Source organism: Cricetulus griseus, chromosome 7 (genome assembly GCF_003668045.3).
Source record: "Cricetulus griseus strain 17A/GY chromosome 7, alternate assembly CriGri-PICRH-1.0, whole genome shotgun sequence".
NCBI classification, from domain to species: Eukaryota; Metazoa; Chordata; class Mammalia; order Rodentia; family Cricetidae; genus Cricetulus; species Cricetulus griseus.
The window spans coordinates 71,550,319-71,564,998 of record NC_048600.1 but is presented as its reverse complement, the minus strand read 5'-3'; the positions used below and the strand labels follow the sequence as shown (position 1 = coordinate 71,564,998).

Here is a 14,680-nt window from a genome sequence, read left to right as displayed (position 1 = left end):
TTTACACTGATCTTGCAGACTGAGAAGCAGTGATTGTAAGGGTGGGTGAAGAACCAGAAGATCATGTTAAAAACAAAACAGAGAAACTTGAGACAGGTTCATTATTGGAAGGAAAATGATGGAGTTTTATGGTGTGACCATCTTCACATGGTAAACCAGTGAATTAGTACATGTGATGTGCGTGTCTGATGTTGGCTGTGCTTTAAACATGCAGGCCAAATGAAAATGAACATAGGGCCCATTTTTGTAACTTTAAAGAATGGTTGAGGTTGTAGATGGTGAGCCGAAGTCTGGTGTGAGCAGGATTGAGCAAGGGACGTGGAGAACTCTGGCTGGGGGAGTGCTCTGGCTTCCAGCCTCAGAAGCACATGTACACATCTGATATGTGCTCCAGATGCATGCATTTTACCTGACAGAAAGCTCAGTTTTAGAGAAGCCATAGAACTACGGGGCCTCAAGGAGCAATTGGACAGGGTTCAGTGTAAGAGTTTATATCTACTAAGACAAGGACTTACAAGTCATATAGTCTGTTATGATAAAAAGAGTTTGTCCTCTAGGGTGCTGATGTATTCTTAGCAAGAGCTACATTGAATTGTTGAATTATCTTCTTTATTTAGGCAAGAAATACAGCCTACGAATGGATCAGGACATCTCTGGCTAAGCCAGTAACAGAGAAAGAAGAAGGGGAAAAACAGTCGGAGACAGAGAATATTGAGGAAGTCAAAAGAAGTTCAATAGAGGTAACCAAAGCAACTAAGCTATTTTTAACAGAAGATAAAATTGAGGGGGTATTGGATGGCTCACTGCTAAAGTGCCTGCTGACCAAACATTAGGACCTGAACTTGGGTTCCCAGCATCCACGTAAAAGGCTGGGTGTGGTATTACATAGTTGTAACCCCAATGCTTGAGGGTATGGGAGTGTGAAGGCAGGAGGATTCTCCCAGGTCTCACTGGCCAGCCAGTCTACCTGTATCAGTAAGCTCTAAGTTCAGTGAGGGACCCTGTCACAAACAATAAAGGGAAGAGTGATATAGGAAGGCATTGGACATGGCCCTCTGAACTCTACACACACACACACACAAGTGAGTGCACCCCCCTCCCCCACTAAAATAGAGGCAGACATTATGGTTGAGATGAGGATTTTTCCTTTTATTTTGTTATGTTGGTATCAATAATTTCAACATTATGATTCAGGATGGTATCATCTTAGTTTCAGGCTGTAGGAGAGGAATGAAGAAAAACAGTGAAGTGAAGGAGGGAGAGAGAGAGGAAGGAAGGAAGGGAGGGAGGGATGGAAAGTTATTTTTAACTCAAAGTAAGTTGTCAGACACTTATCTCAGTCCTTTGGCCAGGTTTAGTTACATGGTCACAGCCAGCTATTCAGGAGCCTTCTGCTATTATGAACCAAGCTGTGAAAGGTGCCTTACTGTGGAAGAGGAGCCTTTCGCTTTTCTGCTTGGAAGCAGTGTAAGAAGCCAGGTGCTGTCAGCTCCACTTACGGCAATAAACAACAATAATATTCTGTTTCTTTGTTTGATTTTTTAGGATATCCATGCATTTGCAATCCGGAGCTTAGCAGAGTTGACTGCATGCTCAATTGAACTGTTCCACAAAACAGCGGCATTGGTTCTGCATGGCCAGAAGCAGGGGGTGACAGCCTTAGAGAGGAGCCAGATGCTCTCCCAGTAAGTATGATGGTCTGCATCTCTCAAAGGGAAACTGCGGAGAGGGTTTTCTCGCTGCTTCCAGGTTTTAGAAACTTGCTTTTTAACAAGGTTCTGTTCCCATTGCACATGGGTTGTTATTGAGCAGTGACAATAAACCTGCATATAAACCTGCCCATCTCATTAACAGATTTGTTCTCTGAAAACTATTTCTTTGCCTATTATTAGTGTCAGTAGGAGGGGAACTTGGCACAAGTAACAACAGAAAGTAGTCCTAAGTACTTCAGCTCTTAATTACAGTTATTAGTTACCAATGTTCATTATATGCCAGGCGCCATGCTAAGGGATTAATGTGTATTAGTTCTAATTTTTACAGCAGCACAAAAGGTAAATGATTAGCACAGCTTTACAAATGGAGGAGCTGTGGACCCTGGGCAGTTAAGGGAGGCTGCCCAAGCCTGACACATAATTTTTTTTTTTTTTAATAAAAAAAATTTTTTTTAAATAAATAAACTTTATTTAATAATCATATAGAAAATTTCATTTGAAATGGCAAATACAATACATATACAAAGAATCTGATCTTCATTACACAGATAAACCCCAGTTTCAAAATCTTTCTAAAATCAATCATATGCAAAATACTTGGTTTTTGGAGGAGTGTACAGGAAAGTATATACAATTTCTTAAACTGTGATATGGCTTATTTAATCACATATTTATTTAGAGAGGCAGACACTTTCCAAATACAAGGTATCTTTTAGGCAGAAAAGGGACACACTGGCACATTTCAACTTTGTGCTGAATTTTTTCAGCAGATTCTTTTTTTTTTTTTTTTCTGGTTTTTTGAGACAGGGTTTCTCTGTGTAGCTTTGGAGCCTATCCTGGCACTTGCTCTGGAGACCAGGCTGGCCTCGAACTCACAGAGATCTGCCTGCCTCTGCCTCCCGAGTGCTGGGATTAAAGGCGTGCATCACCAACACCCGGCTTCAGGAAATTCTTGATGGCACTATTTTAATTGACACTGTCATGGATTTAGCTGTCAAAGTCTCCAAACACATTTACCAATCTTAACAAAAATCAGAAAATGACTGTTGGTTCCCAACAAACCTTTTGTAACCAAGAACTCAATGACTGGCTTGCCTAAATGGAGACATATAATACTGAGGAATTCCCACAATTTCTTCTTTCCAGTTTGCGTGCTCCCACTAACATCATAAACAATATAATAACTGTAAAATCAAATCTGAAACCCTGGCCTGAAGGATCTATCTGACAGTCCTGGAATTGGAGTTAGTTTGCAAATGTTGCTCTCACTACTGAGACTGACACATAATTAAATTTTTTTTTCTGATTTTGAACAACATATTTTAAAGTAGTAAAATGTGAATAATTACAGTAGGAAGGATAAACCTAAGCCTAGTAGTTTCTAAATCTAAATAGACATCCTTTTTTATGTTTGTATGTGTGTGTGTGAAAGAGACAGACAGATGCCTCTCTTAACTGCCCAGGGTTCATAGCTCCTCAGTTTGTAAAGTTGTGCTAATCATTTGCCTTTGATGGCAGTCTGAGAACCTAGTGTTGTTCTCCAGCTCTCTCCATCTGCAGCATCCTTGCTGCCCTACAAGGTTTCTAGTGTTGTCTTGAGCATCCTTAAGGATGAAAGACACAGAGACCCAAAGCAGCCTATTGTGTGGAAGAGTGGCCATGCCTGCAGCTTGGAATACCCTTCCATGCCTGCCTCATTCCTTAACCACCTGCTTCTTGCCACCTCAGGCACCTCCTTACCACACAGTCTAAAAACAGCTTCTTGCACTATTCTCTAATACTCTGTTCAGCTTTTTTGTGGCTCATCTCACCTTCTGTAGTGTGTGTTTGTATGTTTATGTTTCTATATACAAATGGTGTGTGTGTGTGTGTGTGTGTGTGTGTGTGTGTGTGTGTGTGTGTGTGTGATCTCACCCTTCATTGGCCAGTAGGCTACAGCCTGTGAGAGCTGGAGCTCTGCTCAATGTTGTGGCCCATAGATGATTTTCCACAGGTATTTTCTGAGTGAGTGCATGCTGAGCTGTATTTCTTTTCTTCTGGTGGGAATTAAGGTTGGTGTTTGGTGCTAAACTCAGCTGCACTGCTGCCTTTTCTCATAGGTTTCTGATGGGGAAGTGAGCAGGCTTCTTTGGGAAAACTCTCCTAGTCAGTGTGGCCTTCCTTAGGAAGAAATTTCAGTATTTACTTTCTGAAACATACTCCTGAGAGCCAAAAACGGACACCCTGTGAACAGTCAGTTAGGATAAGACTGATAGACCCCCAAAAATATGAGGGTTCTAAGCAGACTTTTAGTACTAGGAGGTCCTGTAACTAATCTTTTGAAGCTGGGTTATTATTTATAAGCTGAGTTATAGTGGCCAGGCTGCTTAACTTCCTTTAGTTTCATGTTTTTCCAGCATTTTTGGGACAGATGGATCTCTGAGTTTGAGACCAGCCTGGTTTCATAGTTCTAGGATATCCAGAGTTATATAGAGAGAACCTATCTAAAAAACAGAACAAAACAAAAGCAAAACCCCAAGCCAATAATGTCAGTGCCTGTCTAGCTTATAGTGGTGTTAAGCGAATATAGAAGTCACACATGATAAGGAGAATATGCCAGTGTTTGAGCATTGGGGAATTGTCACACTAGGCGTGGAAGAGCTGAGGAAAGGAATGGAGGTGAGAGATGAGCAAGGGCAGGGAGCTGTTTTCACAGCTCAGGCTGGAGGGATTTGGGCAAGAAGGAAGGGAGCCAGAAAATGGAGGGGCTGCCCCTCAGGGCCTGGACCTGGGAGAGGATGGTTGGCTCACAAGTCATGATGAGGAAGAACAGCATGGCTTCCAGTGCAGTCAGAGAGCTTTTCACCCAAGAAGCATCCCTGGTAGGAAAAGGCAGGTAAGGGTCTGTCTGTAGCAGGAAGAAATGGGCACTTACCATCACTTGACACCCTCCAAGTACTGATGAAGGCCACTGGAACCTAGGACGGAGTACAGAGCAAGAGGCAGGGTCACTCTGACTCCTAAGTGTGCCATTTTAGAATTGTGTATTTCATCCTGTAACAGGAGGAGAGAAAACTGTTTTTTTACTTAAGATTTCCTTCTCCATTGTTATTAGGAGTGATGTGTTTAGTTTATTAGAGGAGTAGAAAGAAAAAGAACAGAACTCTTCTGATGTGTTCTTCTCCCCAGGTTGACAGTCATGCTGTGTAAAGACCTGGGCTCTCTGTCTAAAGAGTTCACCACCTGCCTCACTACTGCTGGGGTAAGAGGTCCTGCCTCATGGGGCTAATGGCTGAATGCTTTGGATATGATTTACATACCATAAAGTTCACATTTCAGGGTACAAGTTGATGGTTGTTAGTGCATCTATTTACAGAGATGTACATTGTTATTAGAATTGGATTTTAGGACATTTCATCACTGCCCCCTAAGTTTTCCACACAGTAGCACTCCCCATTTCCTTCTCCACACTCCCCTAATCTTAGGCAATGATGGTGCATTTTCTGTCTCCATAATGCTTTCCTATTCTAGATTTTATTTCAGTGAGATCACATGTGCATGTTTTGCTAGTGTAGTTTTGAAGTTGGTCCCCTTTTACAATGTGTTAGTACTTCCTGTTTTTTTTATTTATTCTTTATTTTATGCTGAGTATACCATGTTTTATCTTTTTCAGTTGATAGACATTTGGACTGTTCCTATTTGTGATTGTTGTGAATGGTGTTGTTATGAACATGGTGTGAGCTATTATGTGAACATGTTTTCACTTTTCCTGGGTAGAATATGAGATGCAGAACTCCTGGGCTTTATAGGTGAGATAGTAAATGTCAGATTGCTTCTAAGTGGCTCCATGGTTTTACATTCTTAACAGTGATGTATGAAATGCTGGTTTTCCTGCATCTTTACCAGGATTAGCTGTGGTTTGTTTGTGGTTTTGATGTCTTGGTGAGTATGAAGTGGTGCCTCACTGCTGAGAAGATTTGCATTTCTCTAGTGTCCAATGATACTGAGTGTCTTTCCACACACTTCTTGGCCACTTGTGTGGTTTTGGAGAGTTGTCTGATGCAGTAACTTTAATCAGGTTGTTTGGTTTTTACTACAGACATGTAAGAACTTCTTGTGTCTTATGGATATCAGTTTTTTGTCAGGTATATGGTAATACTCAGTACTTGGGTTGTTTTTAGTCTTTGCTTGTTTGCTTTTGCAGTGCTGGGATCAAATCCAGGGACTTATACATGTATGGCAAATACTCTTACCACTGAGTTATAGACCTATTTTTTGGGTTTTTAGACAGGGTCTGTGTAGCTCAGGCTGGCCTTGAACTTGCTATCCTCCTGCCTTTGCTTCCTGACTGTTGGAATTATAGGTGTGCATAACCATACCTGGGTTCCTGTTTTATTTTCTTGATAGTGTTTATGTATAGTTTAAAAATTTCAACAAAATTCTACATTCAGTGGTCTTCATCATCACATACAACTTCGGTGTATTAACTGAGAAGGCATCAACTAACCGAAGATCAACTGTGAGTTTTCTTTGATGAGTGCTGAGCTCTTATGTGATGAATGCTGAGTTAAATTGTATGTCTGGTGTGAGAAGCAGTGTACACCTTCATGGGTTTGCATTCTTCTGTTTCATGCTCCACTGTAAAAGTCACCCCCCCCCCCCACTGAAGTCTCTGTTCTCTTTGCCAGAGGTCATGAGACCAGAGACACGTCTTATGTCTTTATTTTAGTACCATGTTTTGTACCATGGCGGTTTGCATGAGGAATGCCCACCGTAGACTCATATGTTTGACCACTTGGTCCCCAGTGCTGTTTTGGAAGGTCATGGAATTTATAGGATGATGAGCCTTGATGAAGGAAGTAGGTCACTGGAACTGGACTTTGAGAGTTTGTCGTTTTGCTGTTCACTTTCTGTTCTTTGTATGGCTGAGGTGTTTTCAACCAGTTTCCTGCTCTGGCTGCCTGCTACTCTGCCTGCCCTACCTTTATGGTCTAAGATTGCGAGTGATGTGGAAGGTGATTGGGAAACCAGTGATCACAGAGTGAGGTAAACCAAGGGCACGGAAGTAGATGAAAATGACTCTACAGTGTGCATATGAGTGTTGTGGTGGCAGAGTTGCTGTGGGGCCCTAAATTTAGCATATCTGTGGCCAGATGAAATTCTAAAGCTGGAGTTTGGACTTTATCTCTTTGGAGTAATCCTAGGCTGTAGCTTCTCTTCCCTCCTATTATTTTCTGTAAACGAGCTCCTGCGTTTCCTGAGTGGAGTCATTTTCTGTGTTCTGTGAAGGCACTTTAAGGTGGCTAGTCAACTACAGAGTGTTGACATGTTCAGTTGAAATCCATGCTGTGGGGGCTGGAGAGATGGCTCAGTGGTTAAGAACACTAACTGCTCTTCCAGAGGTCCCGAGTTCGATTCCCAGCAACTGTTTATAATGAGATCTGGTGCCCTTTTTTGGCCTGCAGGGATACATGCAGAGACAGAACACTGTATGTATAATAAAACAAGTAAATCTTGAAAAAAAAGAAATCCATGCTGTGTTTGCATGAAATGAAACTCATAAGAGGCCTCCCTTCAGAAGAATTTGGGGGTTGACTGTGCATGTTTTAGAATTGTTCTGAGGTTTTTAGTCAGGTTTCCAACTGCCCTTCTAAAACAAAGATTACTTTTCCTCTTATGGTTTGTCTGCATGTGTGTTTCATTGTTTTAATTTCTTTGAGCGCACTGTCTTGGTTTCTTTTCCTGCTGCTGTGATAGAATATTGTGACCAACACTGTCTAAGTGGGAAAGTTACAGATTGAAGTCCACCATGGTGGGAGTCAAGCAGCAGGAGCTTAAGGCAGCTGGTCACATTGTCTGCAGTCAGGAGAAGAGCACAGCGAATGCATGTGTGCTGGTCTTCAGTCTGCGATCCACTCCAGCAGCGCAGGAGCCCCTGCTCAGGGAGTGTTCCCACCAGCAGTCACTTAAGCCACTCAGATAACCCCTCAAAGGCTGCTCAGAGGCCCGTCTACCCTCTGGTTCTGGGGGCTGTCAAGTTGACAACACTGACTGTCATGTGTACAGACTCACCCCCAGTTTCCTCTCTTGTCCCTCCTAGTGCTGGCTAATCACCTGTCTCTCAAGTAGCCCTGCTTATCCTGCCCTACCTCTCCCACCCTGTTCTCCACAGGCACAGAAACATCCCACTCCTGATTCCATCTCTTCTACTCAACATGAGGATGGTGCTAAAGGCTATCATCTCTTCTGCTAGTGACATTCCTTCACTTCTCTGTTTGCCTGAATAAAACTCCATTTTCTGTTTACACCATACAGAATGAAGATTTTTTTTTTTTTTTTAAAAAAAGATAAATGACTACAGGGTTGGTGAGATGACTCAGCAAATCTGATGACCTGAGTTCAGAAACCATGGTAGAAGGAGGGAACTGACTCCTGAAACATTGTCCTCTGTCCTCCACATTCATGCTGTGGCTCATGTGTACCTTGAGAACATGTATGCACATACACACCAAGGAACATTAACAGCAGCACCCCCCCCCCAACTACAAAGCAGTGGTATAAAAAGGAGTTTGTAGCACTTAAAGTTTCTTTCCAAAGATGACACTTTGCCCTTCCTTGGTAGAGATGTTCTGTGCCTTTGTTTATCCATGTGTGTTTCAAGGTGGGAATCCATTCTGCCTGTTGTTTTCTTAAGGTGCACTGTGACAAAACTCTCTCCTTTATTCCAGGTCAGAGAAAAGGCGGATGTTCTTAATCCATTAATCACTGCAGTGTTTCTAGAGGTTAGTAGTAATGGTTTTTACATGCCTGACTCTGAAGGCATTATGCTTTAATTTATTACATCCTTAGTTTTTGCTTTCCAAAATCCAGATTGCAGTTTAGCCCCGCTGATACAGAGATATGATGTTCGTTCCCTACTCAGTATTTGGAAGGTGTAACAAAGCTGCAGGGTAAACTTGGATGGAAAAAACCATAGGCTGTCATTACTCAGTCCCTACCCCTTGACAGCTGAGGCACAATTCTCAGTAACGAAACACCTGGAGACCAGCTGCTGAACACAAAGGACTGACACTCAGACAAGCACTGCTTCCTGAAGGTCTGGGCTTCATGCAGAGGTGTTAGAAAACAAGGCTTGTGGCCATTTCCAAGGAAAAATCCTCTGTTTAACAGAGTGGCACCGGAGCTTGCCATATCCTTGTCAATGTGTGAGAGTTAGGACCAGAGGGTTTAAGTCTCCAGAAGAGGGGCTCAGCAGTAAAGATCTCTGGTTACTCTTCCAGAGGACCTGGGGTTTAATCCCCAGCACCTACATGACAGCTCACAACTGTCTGCAACTCCAGTTCCATGGATCTGACACCCTCACACAGACATACACGAAGGCAGAACACCAGTGCACATAATGTCTCCAGAGGAAGTGTGAGAGATGCCATAGTTGATCAGATTGTCACCAGGGTGGGGTGGTTTCTGGAGTCTGTGCATTCACAATTCTGACAAGGGAGACCTGTGATGGCCTGTTTAGAACACACGTAAAGCTAGTGAGAGAAATATGTTGATAATCGGCTAGGTTTTAAGTATGAATTGAGGGTCAGTGAGATGGCTCAGTAGGTAAGGGTGCTTGTTACCAAGTTTGACAACATGAGTGTGACCTCCAGATGGAAGGAGAGAATGAACTCATGAAAGTTGTTCTCTGACCTCCACATGTGTATTATAGCGTGCATACTCCCACATGTGCACATACAAGTAAATAACCAAGAACCAACTCAACTGTTAAGTTCAAAATTATTTTAAGTTACTGGTAAGGAAATGCTCTTAACCTCCAGCCACACAGCTTTGAGTAGCTCAGAGCTCTTGTGATCAGTTAAGCTATTTTTAAACACAAGTCTGTGGTTTAGTTGTTGGTGGAGTTGAAAGCACTTTGCAGCCAGGAAGCCTCCCTGGGCCTCCCTCAAGTGCTCTGTAGACCTTGGTTGGAGATGCCCTTCCTGGCAATCTTGTTTTAAGTGCAGGGAGCCGTAGCTAGATGATTTATAAGGTCTCTTTTGGCTGGAAAGTGTGTTATCAAGTGTCCCACTGAAGTTCTGATAGGACTGCCAGCCACTGATAAGTGCACAAAAGGCAGGCTAGCCTGTCTTGGCGTGAGCTCCCCGTTGCCATTTTGAACAGGCTATTCATACACACAAATTTGAAACACTCTTGTCCTTGAAAATGTCCATTTCTGTTAGTGTAATGAACTACCTGTTGTAATTCTGGAAGCAGGGAGCTGGTCAGATAGAGATCAGATCTGCACACTGGGCGTGATGGTTCTCTAAGGCTTCTCCTCTCATGTCTGCTAACCAGGCAGACCTGTCTGTAACTGTTCTTACCTGAGTGCAGTGCTTTGTCATTGCACTGAACCATGGGAGAGCCGTGGTGGTTCAGCTCCTCCTGAGAGCATGTCAGTACTTGACTCCAGTGTGGAATAGAGTGTACCCATGTAGTCATGGGCTTGACAATCCTTGAATGTGAGGTTTGAGCAGCCATTAGAGCTGCCTTGTTTATTGGGCAAGTTGGGGTGCTGCCATTCTTTTTGGTGTTACCTCCCGGGTCTGTCTTGGCCCATATCAAACGAGAGCAGTAGTCCAGCCTGTCCTTTATTTACTTCACACGCTGTGGCTTCTGTTGGATTGCAGACACAGGTCTGTTGTGTCTTCTCTTTCAGGTGATTGTAACCTTGTTTTCTTTTTGATGATTTTTCAATCCTGTCAGGCCTCAAACAGTGCCTCCTACATTCAAGATGCCTTCCAGCTTCTCCTGCCTGTGCTGCAGATCTCTCTAGTTGAGAGCAAGTCAGAGTCACCCAGGGGTGAGCCACCAGCCCAGAGCCCTCTCACAGAGCACTAAAGAAACAATAAAAGTTTGCCTGAGATCACAGAGAGCAAGACAGAGTCACCCAGGGGTGAGCTGCCAGCCCAGAGCCTTCTGACAGCACTGAAGAACCAAGAAGAGTTTGCCTGACATCATGAAGGCCAAGAAACCCAATTTTCCTCAGGGAGCCCTGCAGCCAGAGCAAGACATTACTGAGTGTGTGAAACCCAGACGGGTGCAGGCTCATAGGGGTGCCGGGGCGTCTGCTTGTCTATGTGGCTGAGGCACTCAGGTCCCACACTGCTCTTCCCAGTCTTAGAAGTAATAAATTATTTGAAAAGACATATTTCAGGGAAGTCAGTGGGACATTCTGGCAAAAACGCTGGACTTTCTTAGAAATACCAGAAAACACTAACTTGTTTGCCATGGATGTAATTTGTAGCCAGTGGGTTGTTAAACAGGAGAGAACAAAACCTTAATTTGGTATCCTGGGTTTTACAACATTCTTTTCACTATGGGCTTCCTTTTTGCTGGATTAAGTCTGTGACTTTTACAGGACTGAGACTACATAAGCCCCAAGTGAGATGGTCAGACAGCGTCTTCTGCCCTTTCATCTTGTAGATGTTTGGTGTGGAGGAGAAACTTGTAGCTACATGTATGAACCACAGCAAAGTGCCCTTTGCTTCAAATGATTCCTTTCCCAGTGAGACCCCTGCTCAACTCCTTTCAAGACCATGCAGTTGCATGTCTACAGATGCTCAAGTCTCTTTGGGCTGCATTGTGCACACCCTGCTTGAGGCTGCATTCAGGTAGGGTGCATTCTTGATTTGCCCAGTCCAGAGGTGGAGGAGGCTCTTTTGGTGATGGAGTTTTTGTTGAGTCCTGTGAAAAAGTTTATTACAACAGGATTTAGCCTCAAACATAATACAATTCCCCTTCATTATTCCTTTGTTTTAATGTATTTGTTTGTGCACTTTGAAGAAAGTTCAACAGCTATCCTATACTCTTAAGCCTTCTTTGCAGTTTTCAACAATTAAAAGCTATTTTGGTATCTAGGCTTTTTAAAAATGTTTGTTAACTTTGTGGTTTTTAGTGGCTCTGCTAACTTGAGAGCCCTGCCCTTCATCTTTGAACACCTTTACAATAAAATATGATCATACCTATTTATATAAGTGTGGTATTTAAAAAACATTAAGAATTAAAATATTTTACTTTAATGTTGTCCATTTTCATAAAGGCTTAAAAATGAAGCATTGAAAAACAAGGATATTCTGAGAAAGACAGACAGGCCTTGTAGGTAACATATCTTTAAGGCCCTTGTTGACTCTGTGTGGGGACTTTGACAATGCACACCCTGGTGACTCCAGCTGCGGTCTGCTTCTCACACACCAGTCTGCTCATTTCTGCTCAGAACCCTTCCTGGTTATTGTCTGGAGAAATCCCATGTCCCTAAGTGTTTTGTGTCTGTCTCTTTCCCAGAGCGTTAGAGGGACATCCACTTGCTCTCTCTCTCAGCACTTGTTGAGCTGAAGGTGAAGAAGAGTGATGGGTGCTTCATTCGCAGATCAGTGCTGCACTTGGCACACACTACGTTTCTGAGTGGCCTAACCTTGTGTGAAGACCTGAACAGAAGGTCTTCTGTAGTGGGCCCTGCACTTGTGTTTTCTGTACACGTTGCTGCTGCTGTGTACTCCAGCTGGTTCTAAAGTGGAAGTCAAGTGGCTATGTATGCATTGGTATTCTTGAAGCATTTTTGTTACTGTTTGAGAATTTCATACGTGTAAACATTTGGATTCTGTATACTCCCAGACCCATTTCTAATTCTCTTAGACCACCACCACAGCATCCCCTCACAAGTTCATGTCCTTTACAAAGATTATCTTAAATAACCCACTGAGTCCCATTAGTGCTGCCCACTTGTGCATATGTGAGGGCCATTCACTGACGCATGGGCAATCTACCAGGGGCCTCCCCTGAAGAAAACAGACTCACTCTTTCCACAGCCGCCATCACGGACCCCTTCCCATCCATGTCAGGAAGTTGACTGACTTGATCAAAAAGGTTGTGTGCAGGTAGGTCACCACTGCTGCTGTGAGTGCAATCTCATGAGTGCAATGCTCCTGCCATGTCTGGAAAACACTATCAACAGTCTTCCTCAAACTGCGCAGTCTGCCTACTCGTCCATGCTGTTTGTCCTCTGAGCCTTGTGGGGACAGGGTGTGATACAAGTGTCACATTTGTAGCTGAACATTCCATTATCACTTATTTTCTACCCATTGATCTAGATAGGCTTAATTTTATTTTTTTGAGACAGAGTCTCATTCTATATCTCTGGCTTATCTGGAGCTTGTTATATAGACCATGCTGGCCTTGAACTCACAGAGACCCACTTGTTTCTGCTCCCAAGTGATGGAATTAAAGACATTCACCACCATGTCTAGCTTGTATTACTTTTGAAGGCACATTTATGAGCTAGAATGAGGAGGTTTACCTGAGTAACTTACAGTGACTGTGGGAATTTCAACTGAGATTTTTAAACCCAAAGGACTTAAGTTTTTCAAGCATCTGGAACCTCTTTTACCTCTCATGTGGCACTGAATAATTCAGGCTTCATATCTGTGGGTTAGAGGAGAAGTTTCAGAAATTGAACATTCTGAGTATACTGTCCTCAGTAAATCAGATGTACTTAGTAAGGGTGTTAGTAAGGGTTCTAGAACTTACTAAGAGTACTAGTAATAGTAAGGGTAATAGAACTTATAGAATGAACCTCTTTATAGAAAGGGGATTTATTAGGATGACTTACAGGCTACGGTCCAGCTAATCCAACAAAGGCTGGCTAGGAATGGAAAGTTCAAGAATGGAGTAGATGCTTAGTCTGTGAGGTTGGATGTCCCAGCTGGTCTTCAGTGTACACTGGAATCCCAAAGAAGTAGGCCCTAATGCCAGTGAAGAAATTGACTTGTTAGGAAAGCAGGAGTGAGTGGGCAAAAGAGCAAAAGCTTCCTTCTTTCATGTGTGCTGGGAGTGGTCCCCGGCTGTTGACAAGTTCCAGACAGGAGGTAAGGAGTAGGCGAGGGAAGAAGTGAGCCAGGTCATGGTGGTGGCAAGAATCTTGCAACCTGATTGACCAGCAGTCAGAATGCTTTTTTATTTATACAGAATTCAGTAAGCAGGGGTAGATTAATGTTCCAAAATGTAGATCACATTTTTGTTTCTGGACACGTGTTTAGCTTTTTCTCTTACACATCTGGGGTCATAAGTTTAGTCCTCACTGATGAACTGTGACAGAAAAGTTATTTTTTAAAAGACTTTATTTATTGATTATGTATACAACATTCTGCTTCCATGTATATCTGCACACCAGAAGAGGGCACCAGATCTCATAACGGATGGTTGTGAGCCACCATGTGGTTGCTGGGAATTGAACTCAGGACCTCTGGAAGAGCAGTCAGTGCTCTTACCCTCTGAGCCATCTCTCCAGACCCCAGAAAAGTTACCTTTTACAATAATTTTTTCTTAACTTTAGTCATCATTGATAAACAGAGTTATCTTTTATAATCATTTTTACTCATCAACCCCATAACCCACTTTTTTAAGAATCTAGGGACATATGACAGCCTGTTTCTCAGGCTGGTAGCTCTTATGTCTTCAAGGACGCTAGACAGAAAACCTCCAAGCCAGCCTGGGGAAGATTGCCATGTCCAGAGCAGTGTTTTATTAACTCTTGATGGTCAGAGTGTCCAAGAAAAATCTTTAGGCCAAAGCTGCTGTGGTTTTTATTCAAATTCTGGCATGATACAATGTTTACATTTTATATCTTTATAGGATTTATGTATCGAATTTCTTTACAGGTCTAATCCTGATATTCTGTTGTTCCTTAGTCATATGACACCACAGTGGCTCTGTACAAGTTAACTTTTCTAAGAAAGGGAGGTCCTGACACCTCATTCTTTTAACATCTTTCCATACCATTCTTTGTCCATCAATATAAGTCCCTGTGTAGGACAGAGGTAACTTCGGCTAATCTAACTTTGTTGCTGTATATGCCATGTAAGAGTCTGAGTGTATAGTGGGAAGAGGCTTGCAGTCTGATCTGCAGTCAACTCCTCTAGCCCACCAAATCGTGTTGACCTTTTAAAATTTAC

The 14,680-nt window shown here is 42.8% G+C and overlaps 1 protein-coding gene across 7 annotated transcripts in view; it reads left to right on the top strand.

Moving 5' to 3' along the window:
* Positions 1 to 11,702, top strand: part of Fam114a2 (family with sequence similarity 114 member A2) — a 36,544-nt gene extending 24,842 nt beyond the window's left edge. For 6 of the 7 annotated variants that reach the window (XM_027427441.2, XM_027427440.2, XM_027427442.2 and 3 more), the window contains 5 exons: positions 618 to 740; positions 1,546 to 1,685; positions 4,881 to 4,953; positions 8,420 to 8,473; positions 10,437 to 11,702. In XM_027427441.2, coding sequence (XP_027283242.1) covers positions 618 to 740; positions 1,546 to 1,685; positions 4,881 to 4,953; positions 8,420 to 8,473; positions 10,437 to 10,571 — 525 coding nt within the window. In that variant the 3' untranslated portion in view covers positions 10,572 to 11,702. The remainder of the gene's footprint in view (positions 1 to 617; positions 741 to 1,545; positions 1,686 to 4,880; positions 4,954 to 8,419; positions 8,474 to 10,436) is intronic. The other variant, XM_035447397.1, reaches the window with a different exon arrangement.
* Positions 11,703 to 14,680: the final 2,978 nt, after the last annotated feature.